The sequence below is a fragment of the Hevea brasiliensis genome, chromosome 4, assembly GCF_030052815.1.
Source record: "Hevea brasiliensis isolate MT/VB/25A 57/8 chromosome 4, ASM3005281v1, whole genome shotgun sequence".
In the NCBI taxonomy this organism is placed as follows: Eukaryota; Viridiplantae; Streptophyta; class Magnoliopsida; order Malpighiales; family Euphorbiaceae; genus Hevea; species Hevea brasiliensis.
In genome coordinates, this window is record NC_079496.1 from 114,125,288 (window position 1) to 114,140,525 (window position 15,238).

At 32.5% G+C, this 15,238-nt stretch overlaps 2 protein-coding genes across 2 annotated transcripts; one reads left to right on the forward strand and one right to left on the reverse strand.

The window, feature by feature from the left end:
- On the forward strand, nt 1-5,302 carry LOC110672480 (BURP domain protein RD22-like). The gene is made up of 5 exons (XM_058146369.1): nt 1-114; nt 604-776; nt 869-971; nt 3,864-4,007; nt 4,233-5,302. Exons 1-5 carry the CDS (start codon nt 1-3, stop codon nt 5,082-5,084), a joined length of 1,386 nt encoding a protein of 461 aa, XP_058002352.1. The 3' UTR covers nt 5,085-5,302.
- Nucleotides 5,303-6,070: 768 nt separating this feature from the next.
- LOC110672478 (kinesin-like protein KIN-13B) lies at nt 6,071-12,232 on the reverse strand. Its single transcript, XM_021835270.2, has 12 exons — nt 11,677-12,232; nt 11,421-11,597; nt 10,571-10,765; nt 10,295-10,402; nt 9,509-9,586; nt 9,349-9,430; nt 8,227-8,386; nt 7,846-8,148; nt 7,395-7,613; nt 6,809-7,310; nt 6,653-6,718; nt 6,071-6,577 (listed from the first exon to the last, which is right to left on the reverse strand). Exons 1-12 carry the CDS (start codon nt 11,785-11,787, stop codon nt 6,398-6,400), a joined length of 2,181 nt encoding a protein of 726 aa, XP_021690962.2. The 5' UTR covers nt 11,788-12,232; the 3' UTR covers nt 6,071-6,397.
- Nucleotides 12,233-15,238: the final 3,006 nt, after the last annotated feature.

The window sequence follows — 15,238 nt, forward strand, 5'->3', positions numbered from 1 at the left end:
ATGGCCAACAGCCCAAGTGGGGCGTATGAGAAAGTGGCCAGCCCACTTTCCAATTGGGACAAATGCATGGCGCCAACTTTTCCCTCCCATTGCCCACTTGACATGTCATGGCAGGTTGAGGTGTCAACACTTGCCGGTTCCTCTTGTCCTTCCCCTATGTATTTTATTCATGTTTTAATTATGGCCACACGAGGACCATCATGGGAGCAGCCGGCTTATGTACATAAGGGATTTGTTTTCCCTTGTTCATAGAGATAGAGAGTGTGAGTGAAGAGTGAGTTGCGGGAGGAAGCTTTGAGAGTGTTTTTCTCTTTATGCAATTGTAAAGCTTGGGTTGTAAAGCAATAAAAGAAGTAGATCCCCCTACTTCGTATCTCCTGTCTTCTACCTTTCTTTGAGCTTGTGATTGTGTATGGTTGTTTATTATGCATGGTTGTTGGCTTTGTGGCTTGTATATTGCGCATGGATTGATGTTGCCGTGTGGTTCTTATTGCCTTGCGTGGGACTCTTGTGCGTGAATGGTCACTTGTAGCTTGTCATTGCCGTGAGGTAAGCTTACTTGCTTGTTACTTCGGATGCTTGGTTACTTGTTGATTATTTGAGGTGCATTGTTGGGTTGCTTTACCTTGCGTGAATCTTTGGCTTGCCTTGTGTTGGTGCTTGAGTAATGATGCGCATTGTGATGGTGTATTGCCTTGCGTGATTGTTGGACCCTTGTTGCCGTTTGAATACTTGTTGAGTTTACTTGTTGCTTGCGTGAGCTTGTGGTGCTCTTGGTGAGAGTTTTGGCCTTTGTAATCCAAGTGTGGGTTGTTGTTGCCGTGGGACACTTTGAAGATTTGTTGTAGCCGTGAGCCTTGTGTTTAAGGTTGGCATTTCACCTTGTGGACATGAGGTTCCTTTGTGGTAGCCGTGGGGTTCACTTGGTGTTTGAAGGTATTATTGCCGAGAGTATCATTGTTGAGCTTTGGGTGACTTGTTAGCCGTGAGGTTCTTTGAGTTAGGGTGACTTGCGGGACTCTTGGGTGTGGAGTTGTGCCGTGTGGACCTCTTGGTGTTGGGAGTTATTACCGTGAGCTTGGCTTGGTACACTTGGTGTTTGAGGGAGTTATTGCCGTGAACTTGGGTGACTTGGGTTTGGTGGTAAACCGTGTTGCCGTGAGGTTCATTGTGATCCTTTGAGGTTGGGATTGGTTGCCGTGAGTTTGTGGTAAACTTGGTAGCCGTGGGATCCTAGGGACCAAGGAGTGAGGCTGACTTGTTTTGGTGAGCGCAAGTGCCACACGGGGTGCAGTTTTTGGGTTGAAAAAAATTATCCCGTGACACGCGACATGGGGATATATTGTCGAATAGGATTTAGGGCACATTGGGTGAGAAAAATCGATTATAATTAAAATTTTAAACTAAATTAAATTATTTTAATTAAAATTTTTAATATAATTTTCAATTAGTTTAATTTAATTAATATTTTTTAAAAATCAAACTAATCCAATTTTCGATTTATGACTTTTTTTTTTGTTTTATGAGTTTTTATTTAATGCAATATGCAATTTATAAAATTTATAATAAACTTGAAAAAATAAAAAAAAAATACATAAACTTAATAAAATAAATTCAAATAGATAAATCAAACAAAACTGAAAATTTTCAATTCGATTTAATCTCAACTTTTATTCTATTTGATTATTATTATTATTATTCATTAATTTGATTTTTCTATTACTTTAGCTGGATTCAACTCAGAAATGAACTGATATATGTGTGTATTTTTCCACATTTGTGTTGCAGAATGACATGTAACCAATTCGTTTGTGCAACAAAAACCTTCGACTCACCTAATGTAATATTCATTTTGTTTGACAAATTGTAAGCTTCTTGTCCTAATTCATTATATTGTTTTTCTTTTCTTTTTTTTTTTTTGACCTTTTCTTTTGGATAGAAATCACAGGCAATCTTAACGGTAAACAAAGTAATTGAGAAAATAATTAGATGTTCAACTAGCAATTTAATAATTGAGTAAAAGCAACTTAATAAGATTAGCTAGTAAGGATAGAAGTTCTTTGTTATTAATCAAATTTTATTTTTGTTAAAAGAGAATTCAAGAATAATAATTTTAAATGCATTCGTGCATGAAAATTTAATTTAAGAATGTTTCTAATGATAATAATAATAATAATAATAATAAGGGAACAAAAATTAAAATAGCACCTCTTTATATTCTCTTTTTAATTTTGAAAAGATAAAGTCTATACTATATATTATATATAAAAAAAATGGAAAGCTTAATTTTAAGGATTTTTTTTTTTAAATAAAAATTTTAAGGAGTGTTGAACCATGAGATAAAGAGGATAATTTCCATGATAATGTAGGAGTTGAGCCGTTTCGGAGAATGAAAGTGGCGCTGGTTTGGCAGATGAGCCACCGGGGGGTAATGCTTTTTTGGGCTAGATTCAGCTAGACCCACTTAATCAAATTTTTAGGAAAAAAAAAATATTTAGTCTATTTATTCTAACGACATTAATTATTTAATTTTTATACTTTAAAAAATATATTATTTAAATTTTATATTTTATTTTTAATAAATTATTTAATCACTCGATTAAATTTTTTATTAAAAAATATTAATTAAAGTATTATTTAATTTTATTTTAGTGAAAATTAATTTCTATATTTTTAAAAATATTATTATTTAATTACACTATTTTAACAAAAATAATTAATTGATCCCTTATTTTAAAAAACCATATTTTTAAATAAAAAAATAAAAATTTTGTTATGTAAAAACTATATATGAATTTATATATATATTTTAACTGTTCAAATATAATTTCATTCAATTCCCTTAGTATTAGTTTTTTTATTTTCTTTATTGGGAATTAATATTATTGAATTATCACATTGATTATTTAAAAATGTATATTAAGTAATACTTTATTGAGTATTGTTCCCAATATAAAAAAAACATAAAAATAATGTTCAGGTAATTAAATGAAAATACTTGAATAATTTTAAAAAATATTAAGTTTGAATTTATTCTTCATGTGATAAAATTTATATTTTTTATATAAGAATATTTTTTTATAATATAAGGACCAACTAATTAATTTTACTAAAATAAAGAGACTAAATAATAATATTTTATAAAATATAAGAATTAACTAATTAGTTTCACTAAAATATATGGATTAAATAATAATTTGACTGGATAAAAATTTGTTCACTAATGGAAAGGTTGACTAAGGGAATATAATTTAACATATTAAAAATAAAAAAATTAAATATTATATTTTTAAAAAATATAAGAATTTCCATACAAAACCTAATAAATGGCATATGGTCCTTCACATAATCCCAAAGTAATTTCTGATTTTATCGGATCATAGTCTACTCATAAATAATGATGATGCGGAGCATAACTGTACCATAACATGACCATTACACTTCCAATATGATCCATGACAAGTCTATTATGTTTGCCATCACACAAACTATTTTTTATCAAGAAAAAGATCATTAAACTCTTGTTTTGCTTTGTCACCACTTAATTCTGTTGATTCAGTTTCATTATGTACGAGTTGATAGTTCACTTACACAATCATTATAGCTTTCTTTCGTCCCAAAGCCTCTATATATACGTGTTGTATTCTGAACTCTTTCTGTGCAAATGTATCCCTTGGTCTCTCTCTTCATTTCTGCACTAAACTGCTCTTTCTTCATCCTTCAAATGGAGTTTCGTTTTGGCATGGTTCTTTTCTTAACCTCAGTGAGTATAGAGTACTAAAATTTACAGTTGTTTCTTTAAATCTTAATTCTAGTTGCTGGTTGATTATTAAAAATTAAATCAATCATCGCTCTCTTTGCAGCTTCATCTTGCTATGAGTCATGCGGTTCCACCCCAAGAGGTCTACTGGCAATCTGTGCTGCCTACCACTCCCATGCCTAAAGCTCTCCGCGATCTTTTGCCATCTGGTGCATCTCTTACCTCAGATCTTCTCATCCTCATCTATGTTCTAATTTCAGCCTGATATAATTTTCAAGATCATCTTAGCCTTTAGAGCTCTTTCAAGAAATTGGCCATGTATAACTCTCAAAACTTTCCTGGTCCTTTACCGTCATCACTATCTTTCCCAACCGCTTCTAATATTTTGACAACAAAGTGGTGCATAGCTATGATCTGCTAATTTTCTTAAGGATTCTAACTAAATCTGATTTCACCTCGACTAACAGTGCAGATGAGTGATACTAGTGATGGAATCAGGAATAAACGACCCATCGACATGAGTTTCAAAGATCATGCTGTCACGGTACAAGTTGGCGGCATAGTCATAGATGTGGGTCATGGAGCATCTGTGGATCTCAAGCCACCATTTATCACAGAAACAAGTCCATTCTCGTATGATTATGGTGCCTCCAAGGATGAACTAAGAATCAATCGAAATGCAACTTTCATCTTCTTAGACAAAGACCTGCATCCTGGCACAAAAATCAACCTCTATTTCGCCAGAAGAGCAACTAAGACCAAGTTTTTACCTCGCCAAGTTGCCAACATGATAACATTCTCCTCAAACAACTACTCCGAAATCTTGCACAAATTTTTTATCAAGCGTTATTCAACAAAAGCTGAAATAATGAAGAAAACAATAGAAGAGCGTGAGAAGCCGGCATTACAGGGTGAGTCCAAGTATTGTGCGACATCATTGGAAGCAATGGTAGATTTTAGCACTACAAAGCTTCGAAAGAACATTCAAGTTTTGGTAACACAGATTGATAAAGATGGCACACAGCCGCCGGAATTTCAGATCAGCCAAGAAGTGAAGAAGATAGGAGGCAAGATAGTAGCATGTCATGTCCAAAACTATGTGTACCCCATATTCTACTGCCATGAAACGCATACTGTCATGGCTTACATGGTTCCACTGGTTGGAATTGATGGAACCAAAGTCAAGGCTGTTGCTGTTTGCCACTCTGATACATCAAAATGGAATCCAAGGCACTTGGCTTTCCAAGTTCTTAAGGTTAAGCCTGGGGCTGTTCCAGTTTGTCACTTCCTACCAGCAGACCACATCGCCTGGGCTGCTAAGTAGATAATGAAATCTAAAAGCTACATATGAAAGGAGACAAATGGTGATCATATTTTACTTTTTTAAGTATTTTGACTTCCCTGTGTGTGTTGCTTATATCAAGCGTGTCAATGAAAAATTCGAACCCACATTTCCTTGTTACATTTTTTTTCTAATATCCATCCATCAGTGTTTCAATGGAAATTATGGTTTTCCTAGTTGGAGTAGAATTCATAACATGATAAGTAAGAGTATATAATCAGAATAACCAGCCTATAGATACAAACATGATCAGAAAATGGTTAACAATCAGAGTATGAGTCAGGCAATTAAAACAGTTTAGTAGAACATGGATAATGCAAATCTGGACAAAAACCAAAAATAACAACAATGACAGAAAGTACATGTTACTTACAAGTTGAGTAGAACCAAAAACATGTCTTCCAGATTAAAGATCCAGATGACCCACATGAAGCAACTCTACCATCTCCATTAGCACATACCAAGAAGTTGAGAAATGCAGCTACTATATTATTCATTCATGATGAGCACCGATCCAACATAAGAGTCGGGCAAATTAAGCCATCACTACTGATTCATGGTACACATGAAAAAACCACCAAAAAAACAACCAAAATAGCAATTAACAGCATTTATATTTCAATTCCCAGACTAAGTTTTCACTATCAATAGATTATAACCAGCAACAAAGGGTCACCAGGATCGCATTTTTGTCGAGCAAAAATCTACTTATATCTCATATCACTGAACGCATATCTTTTAGAGATTGCATACTTTTTTCTCTCCTGACAAGTGAAGCAAAAAAGACCAAAAAAACCCACAAATAGACATTAAGGTAATGGCATGGCAAGGCAAGGGGCATAATAAAGAATATCCTGTTCTGCAATACTATTCATCCCACTGCAGAAAAAACAATGCTTTGGAGCCCAGATTTTAGTAAATTAGCGTAGATGCCAGCTATCAACATCATTAATGCTATAAAACAACAAACCAAACAAGATATTTTTACCAAAAATATATTACAGTGCCACACATGTTACAAAAAGAAGCCAGTGAGCACAGGCATAATTATCAGGTTTCTTTTAACTCAAGTCAGAATAGTTACTGATTATACAATAATAATAATAATAATAATAGGCAAACAGACAAGGCTCCGCCGCTAACCACTGTCCCCAAAAAAGCATTATTTCTCTGTAACCACGTGTGGTTACAATGCAGAAACCACCATCAATGAAGAAATGGAGTCATCACTTCACCTGCCTCCCAATATTTGCACTCATAAGTAACTGCATTCATTTGCACTCTCCAAGATCTGATCAATTACCATATGAAGATACCAAAACATTATGTTCATTCAGATGCCTCTGAAATTGAGCCAGACGAGTCTGCAGTTGTAGAATTCCTGCAGCCTTCTGTGCAAGAATCGCATTTAACTTGGAGATATAATCATCCAGCTGATTGCCTGGTTGATCAGCTTCAACTAGCAAGTTCATCTCCTGTATTGAGCATTAATATCAAATTAGGACAATTATGACAGAAAAATGTAGCAGACTGAAAATAGGTTCACTAACCTCCCTAACAATATCAATTGTCTCCTCCACTTGTTTACGGTGGGCAGATACAAGATCTTCTTCTTCCTAAAGAAACCATAGCAAAATTTTATCAGCACCTGAATAACCTTCCAGAGAACCAATTAGAAGATATCTAGAATGTGAATATGTGATTACCTTCAACAGGGCATTCAGATGATTATCATCTGAGTGAGAATTATTTGCCAAAAAGTGTGGGACATCTCTCCTTTTCATTGGAGCATCATTTCTTCGCTTATCCTCCAAAGCTGAAATTTCATAGCTTTCTGCTTTATTATTGTTCATCCATAATGGTTTTTCTTGTTCAAAAGCTTCCTTTGTGTAATCAAAATCATCCTCAGCAATGCCGTTTTGACCACCTGTCTGGGACTTGTAATAATCTGAATACACGGATGCAGCTGCATGTCCCTCTGCCCTGCCACTTGGAACACGATCCAAATTAAACGTCGGAGATGTTTCCCTTTCTGTTGGTTTAGCCCATGCAAACATGTTCTTTCCATTGGGAACATCAGCTATGTTATCATCAAAGGTTGCTTCATTAGGCAAAGCTGATGTCAAAGGCAATGCAGTTGAGTCTCTAAGGTTTGAAGAAGACAGTGGATCCCGTTTGGAGTTGTTCCCTTTTGAAAGACTCTTCACCCTGAAATATAAATATCCATCAGAGATTTTCAAGCAAAACTATCAGTTTCTTCCTGACATCTACTTTTTTTACAAAGAAGAATACCTATCAGCATATCTTAGTGTATTAAGAGTGTGTTCACATGATCCTGAGCTTGGTGAAATACATGATATCATAACAGTGCGTGAGTCACCAACGAACGAATCTCTAAGAACTTCAGTCAGCTTACTCCCTCTGAAGGGAATGTGACCCTGGTCACTGTCAAGAGCTCTAATGCATTCTTTCAAAGCCAGTAAGCTCTTGTTAATTTCAGCACCTTCCATTCTGTAAAGATGTAAAAGCAATTACTTGCTCTCTTAAATGCTAAAACATTTTGAGACATCAGTATTTAATGATGACCAAACGTAAAATACACAGAGAAAAGATTAGATCATTTATGAGCATTGCATGGGTCACATGCAATGTAGCACAGAAGGTCTGAAGGAGCACAATAAGCACAGAGAGTTTCAAGGAGAGAGAGAGGGGAGGGGAACCACCTAATCCAATCAATCCCCACCTCGTTTGTTTGTCATTATCAGTAGTATCTGCACCGCGCTCACTTCCAGCCAGATCTATGAAAGACAACTTTCCTACAAGTCGAGCAGGCTTTGATTCAGAACCATCAACTGATCTCTTGATGGCAAGCTGAAGTATAGCATGTGATCGGGAGGATTCCTCATTCGCACCAGTTGTACCAGTGCTTCTAGTGGCATTTCCTTTCTCAATGAACTCCCTGATTGCCTCAACATCTGATACTCTGAATTCCTGCAAACCCACAATGCACACTTGTTGTTTCCCATCTTCCCTCATACAAAGCTTTCTGCAAAAATGGAATTCCATTCAGATTAATCAACATAATTTCTAATCTACCCAAAAACTATAAGCATAATTAACATACTTCCGATCATTGAGGAGATCAAAAAGCTTCCCTCCATATATCTCAAAGAAACTGACAAACAATTGAAATCCCTGGTTCCTGTACATGTGGTGCATTAGTCTTAATATATCTTGGGAAGCTTTGAGAGGCAATGGTTGCATGGTATAAGTCTTTCCACTCCCTGACAGAAAAACCAGACGGAACCAAGCTTATTCACGATAATATAACATCTAATAACCAAACATAGTGATAGAAAGCAGATAGAAAACAAGTAACCACCTGAAAAAATAAAGATAGCTTTTGGTTTTGTCTCTAACATCCTTTCCCAAATTTTTCCTTTCCTTTTTTTCTAAATGGTTTTCAATTTTAGCTTTCCTTTTCAAAGAAAGAATAATGCACACTTAAATTCCATTTATTTTACTAAAAATATTTACACATTTTTTAGCATTTGAGACACTCAAAAAATAGGTCAACAAAAATATAAATATACTAAACTATTTTTAAGGAAAATGACTTTCGCTTTTCAAAAGAATAAGTTTTTTTTCTAACTTTATTAATATAAAAATGTGAGAACACTAATACATGTATGGCATAAATACATATTATTTATTCAACATTGCAACTAAACATGAAAAATATTTTCACGAAAACTATTTTCCATATACAAGTTATTAGGCTTAATATGTAAACTTTGTCCGAGCACCATCAACCCAAATAGTCAAGAGAGTTCTGTTGTAGTCAAAACAAAATAAAAACTAATAACATTGCAGGTACCCAGCACATCATCGGAATAAAAAATTGTGCAGTTCCCATTTCAGAAACTGTATGAGAATGACTTTGGAAAAATTAAGTGCTAAAAATTAGAGAAATTAGGATATGTTTGGCTTTATTGTTTGAATTGTTGTTGAGAAACTAGCACTTTAAATATATTAGTAAGAGGCTTTTAAAAATCGATAAACTAAATTTGACATGTTTTAATGATAGGAATTCCAAAGCAGCAAAATTATTTTTTCAAACTACTTTTCCAATGACATCTAAAATCACATTTTTTTTTCAAAAAAAAAAAAATAATAAATCATAATGCCTAATAGGATAGTAGTCAGTTTCCAATAGTGAAGTATCATTGACATCAAAACCACTTGCCTGTTTGCCCATATGCAAAGCAGGTTGCTTTTGTTCTATGGAAAATTAGAGGAACTATAGGCTCCACAGTCTCAGAGTACACCTACAGGGATAAAATAGAATCTGGTGAAATCAACTGAATAACATTCATATTATGGACTAACTCTCGTTGCATACTCACTTCATCATTTGAAACACCTTCATTCAGCACAGCATCAAAAACAAATTCATGTTTCTCCACATATTCTGTTAGGTCAACCTGCAAAATTGGTAGATTAGTAGAGGTGGCAAATTTTGAACCAACACGTTAACCAATTCGATCAAAAGCAACCAGTAATTTTTCACACAAAACTTGAAACAATCCTAACCTGAGTAACACAAGATTCAATTAAGAGTCTACTTGACATCTCAAATGATCCTATTCCAAGCAAGCTTGTTTGGATTGACCCGATCAATCCAATTCTAACATGAAAATTAAATTAATAAAAAAAAAATTTTCTGATTACATTAATATTTTAATCCAAAATGATACATAACCTGCATATTGATCCAAAACTAATCTAAAATCATTTTAATGTAGTGACTCGATGCATAATTTGAATCAATCCACAACTCAAAATAACTCAACCTAGATCTGCTAAAAAAAGAGACTCAAATGATTCACAGCCCAGAATAACCTAAACCAAAACCAGTTCAATCGAACCCATTCCTCTATTAGATTTTTGAACAAAGCAGAGAAAGGATACTGCTAGTGCACTTAAGGTCCCATATACCAACATTATATTAGAAATTGAAATTTAGACAATCTTGCAGTTATAATTAATTTGGTTGGAAGCAATTAATCAAAATATTACATAGCATGATAGCAAACTGATTAAGAATTTAAGATAGAAAACTAGAAAAACATTTAATCCCTTAAACAAGGAAAAGTTAAGCACTTAGTTGCAGTTCCTAGGCACAGACTCACTTTAAGTTTGGTTTCATGAACCGTGAGAGCATTGGAATTTGGCTCTATGGTAATGATATCTTCCTCTTTCTTTGATGTTTCCTTCTTATTTAATGGTCTCTTGCGTACCTAAATAAAAAATAAATAAATAAATAAATAAAACACCAGCATTTTTATTAATAAAAAAGGATTAAGAAAATAGCCCTATTCACAGAAGAAAAAATGAGAGTAAAAAACCAGATTCTACCACATGGTATCAAATAAGAGAAGCATCTGAACAGCCTCAACAAGACATACCAAGACTTTGATCTTTGCAACATTGTTGGCTCTTTCTTTGTCCCCTAAGAAACTTTTAAGAAAGTTATTCTCAGGCAAATTTCGGGCTGTGCTTGTCAGTTTGCTGGCTGCAAGATAAGATTCGGAGTCATCAAAACTTTTACCACGAGCAGGTTGATTATGCAAGTATCCCTCATGTAGGCTGGGAACGGACACCTACAAGGACATACATAATGAATATCAATACAAAAACCGAAGCTTAAAGATACAATATATTATCCTTCAATTAGGTTCTTTCTACTTCTTAATTGCACAGGTGACTTGAAATATTGAATGTCGCTAAATTTACAGGCTATGGGAGATGACTTGAAATATTGTCGCTGAATTTACAGGCTATGGGAATCAAAATAACTGCCCCAGTGCTGCACAAAATGCCCCAGCTAATAATCTATAATTAATTGTGAGCAACCAATAAATTTACATCAACGAAGAGCTCTGTAATTCTGACACACAGAAAGCACAGAATTCAAAGATTTTACAAAACCATTCATCCATAAAATTCATTAAGCGTAATTGTTCTTCGCAAAAGATATAAGATGAAAGTTTATGGTCCCATTGCAACAATGATGGTGAAATTAGTGATTCATTTCTTACAGTGACTTCGTCGCATATTTCAGTTTCAGATAATGGCTACTTAACATGCATTTTCTTTTGTAGCGTTTTACACAATGAAATCATAATTCTGCGTTCAAATAACATCCAAAACAAAAGCCAAAATTCTTCAAACAAAATATAACTTCCAATCGCGCCATGATAAAACGATCATCAACTGTGCGAGTATTTTATTAGCGAAAATAAAAGAATTTATTACCTCAGGCAATAGCTCAGTATCAAAAGAATGCAGATCGAGCAAGCCAGGGCTGAGCTCACACGGCGACACGTAATCATCGCCAATCTTCCTCATACTCGATGACCGCGAACAAACCGGAGGCGTCAACGGGTCCATTGACAGCATGCTCCGGTTCATCCTTGAGCCGTATCCGAAGTCCTGCGAAAGGGAAAAAAAATGTAAAAGCTACTTTAAATTAGCTGCAACTAACTACCAGTACAAAAGAAAAACTGTAGACCTGCGAAGCCGATTGAAGCCATCTGCCATTGTCAAGGAAATTATCGGAATACTGCCGGTGGTGATGCGCCGTCGAACTGGATCTCGACATTTGTCTCCCTGCCACATTCATCTTCAATTCAAAAATATCTCCCTCTCTCTCTCTTTCTCTCTCTCTAGAAAATAGTCTCAGCCTCTATATATCAAATTCCAAAAGAACAGGATACTGCCGGCCGTACAGTAACCAAGCCATATATACATATACATGTATGTACGAATAAATACATAAACAGAGAAAGGGGGAATTGCAGGGGCTTCTGAGAGAAGCTGTAATGGAGAAGACGGTGGTTGGGATTTTTATTTTTTATTAAAAAGTTTTTTTTTTTTAACTGGCAGTGGCAGTACATGGGAGAAATGATGCCTTTGAAACTTTGAAAAGAAACACCCGGGTTTACACCTCGCACCTCTCGAGGATGGCTTGCTCCTTTAACTCCATTGAGCACCTCGCGTGTTTTGCACCTTAGAAGCGGAGGAAGACTGGAAGTGGCGGGACCATGATGCTCCTTTTCGAATGAGTGAGGGAAATGGCACGTTCGGGTCGATGTTGGAATAAGCCTGCGCGCGGTCCATTCTACGCCGGAATTGAAGTTGGACAAACTGTTCGACACCAAAAATTGGATAATTAGAAATTATTTTCTTTTAATTTATATTGAAAATTTTTAATAATATTAATTTATTTAATATTTTTATTTTTAAAAAAATTAAATATAATTATTTATTTAATAATAATTTTTGAAAATATTAAATAATTATTAATAATTAAATTAAGATAATTAAATTATTGGCGGATGTTTGGATCCGCCCTTTTGACTTTGCGTGGTAACTGGCAAGGTCAAATAATTGAAGGGTGAACCACGCGCAAGGGTAAAAAGGAAATGGAATCACTCGCGCGTGGTTAAAAAGACTGAAACAGTCGTTCAGAGGGAACAGCTGAGAAGGCATTGGACTCTGATTAAAAAAAAAAAAAAAAGGTGTTGGACAGAGTTGCTGGTCCTCACGTCTTTGAGTGAAAAGGTGGCCCATTTCAGTGAATCGCGGACTCTCGATTTTTGTTGCTATATGATTTCTACGCCGTTGGATTGTCATCTGTAATTGTTGCTTTGGAAAGGTGGCACCGATTCACGATTGGCGTGTTATGATGATTGTCGTCCATGGAACATGATGCCTGATTTGTTCTGATAAGACCACGTTTGACGCATAACATTTTCGTTTAGCAGTGATGCAGAGGGAGGGATATTTGCATTTGAATTTGCAACTCTGTTTTGGGACGATAATAGCTCAAATTTTTATAATTATTTAATTTAATTAAATTTTAATCAAATAAATTTAAATTTTATGTAATTGAATTTAAATTTAAAAAATAATACTTATAAAGGGTTTATATCGATTTTAAGTTTTACATGCTAGATATTCTTTATGAATTCATTTATATAAAAACTTAATTAAATATAAAATACATATTTTTTATAATAATATTTATAAAATTTTATTTATTTATTTTATATAAAATTAAATTTAAATATTTTATGAAATTATTAAAATTTTAAAATATAAATTATTAATTAAAAAATATTTTTATACAAAATATTAATTAAAATATATAAAATTATACAGATTTAGGTTCTTTTAGACAATAATTATAAAATTTAGGACGAATTCAAATAGTTGATAATAAATTTTAATAAAATATAAGATATATTTAAATTTTGATAATATTAATTAAGATTGAATATAATAATTTTTGTAAGTACATTATCGGTTGCTTCCAAATTAAAATAATGAGGGTAGTTGTTTTATTGACATTTATCGGTAATGGACGTTTATAAGATTCGTCTACTTGCACATTGAAATGAAATATATTATAAAGTAATTCTTTTTATTTACATATGATTCAAGAAAAAACGTGAATTATTTTAACATATAATCGGGTAGTACATTAGAAGAAATCATAATAGTTAAGTTTAATATTCTAAGTGTCATGTTCGAAAGTGAAAAGTAATTTTCACGAAAAAAAAAGTTAAAAAAAAATTATTTTATTATTTTAATACTTTCATTACCAAAAATTATTAAATTTAAAATTTTTAATATATTTTAACTAATATATTTAAAAATATATATTTTTATCAACAACAACTCCAATAATAATATTAGACGGATCATAATTTCACATCAAAAATGAAAGTTATGTTTGGGTTGATATTAAAGTAATTCAACCATAACTTTTTACTTTTTTAAAATTTTTAATTTAGTGAACTTACGTACTGAGACCTCCAAGGGGAAAAAATAATAATAATAATAATAACATGTGCTACATTATTGTTTTTAACTGTGTTAGTTGTTTTATCACATACATCTATTTAGCATTGTTATTTAAATTATTATTAAAAAAATAAAATAATTTTTTTAAATTATTTTTTTATAATATCTAAAATCATATTTTTATTTAAAAAAATAATTTAAACCAAACAGGTACATAAATGCTAATACTAAAAAATAATATAATCTCAACTGCCAAAAGTGCAAAAACACGTGATTTTTTTTAGTAAGAAAAAATAAAAATATGATACTTTTGTGATATTTTTTCTGATTATTAATTAGTGCTCAGCATATGAAAATACTTTTAAAAAGCACTCTATATTTATTTACTATGCTCCACTTTGTTTTAAAAAAAAATTATTTTTTTTTGTATTTTCTAATATTTAGCGTGCTTAAAAAATAAATTAATAAAAAATATTTAAAAAAAAAAGAAAAATTAACTTATTTAAAAAAATTATTTTTCCTTATTTTTTATTTTTTATACTTTTATAATTTTATTAAAATATAAAAATACTTTTATATATATATATATATGATATAAATATATATTATTAATTTAATTTTATAACTAAATAACATAAAATATTTTTATAAAAAATATTGTTAATATATAAATTATTTTTCACGAGATAAACCAAATCTAAATGGATATAACCGATTGTTAACTTAGAGTTATTATTGTGATTCAAACCTGTGTTTTTTTTTTAAATAATATTTTAAATGTTATTTATTAGAGTTATTATAATTAAAATATATAAAATTTAACTTCAAATTAATTTTTAATAATCTATAACTTATATATTTAAGTTAATATATTTTTCCACAACAATTGTTCTCAATTTGCGCGTTAAAAATAAATTGTCAAATAGATGCATAGCAATCAAGAGAGACTAGTAAAAACTCTGGCCTCCATTCATGCTTTATATGGAACATGGATCCCAAGCTCCGCTTGTAGCTTGATTGTTCTGTGATTTGTACTTTTCTCCTTTGGCCGAGTATTTTTCAGTTCTAACAGTAAGGAAAGAAGCCTACTTTTCCAAGCAAGAATCCAAAATGTCTAATTTTGATCCTTTCAACACAAACACAACCAAGAAGGAAATCATCAGCAGGTCGTTTTCCTTTAGAGCTACATCCATAACAGATTTTCCACCAAGGTAGACTTTCATTGAGAAAATCCTCTCATTTGGGTGCTTCTCTCTTCCAAGCAA

Coding starts and splice junctions, on each gene's coding strand:
- LOC110672480 (XM_058146369.1), top strand. CDS start 1: ATGGCCAACAGCCCAAGTGGGGCGTATGAGAAAGTGGCCAGCCCACTT. Junction 115..603: donor CACTTGACATGTCATGGCAG/GTTGAGGTGTCA, acceptor TGATTATTTGAG/GTGCATTGTTGGGTTGCTTT. Junction 4,008..4,232: donor ATCTTCTCATCCTCATCTAT/GTTCTAATTTCA, acceptor CTAACAGTGCAG/ATGAGTGATACTAGTGATGG.
- LOC110672478 (XM_021835270.2), bottom strand. CDS start 11,787: ATGAATGTGGCAGGGAGACAAATGTCGAGATCCAGTTCGACGGCGCAT. Junction 8,387..9,348: donor CTTTGCATATGGGCAAACAG/GCAAGTGGTTTT, acceptor TTTTTCTGTCAG/GGAGTGGAAAGACTTATACC. Junction 7,614..7,845: donor GATAATGACAAACAAACGAG/GTGGGGATTGAT, acceptor ACATCTTTACAG/AATGGAAGGTGCTGAAATTA.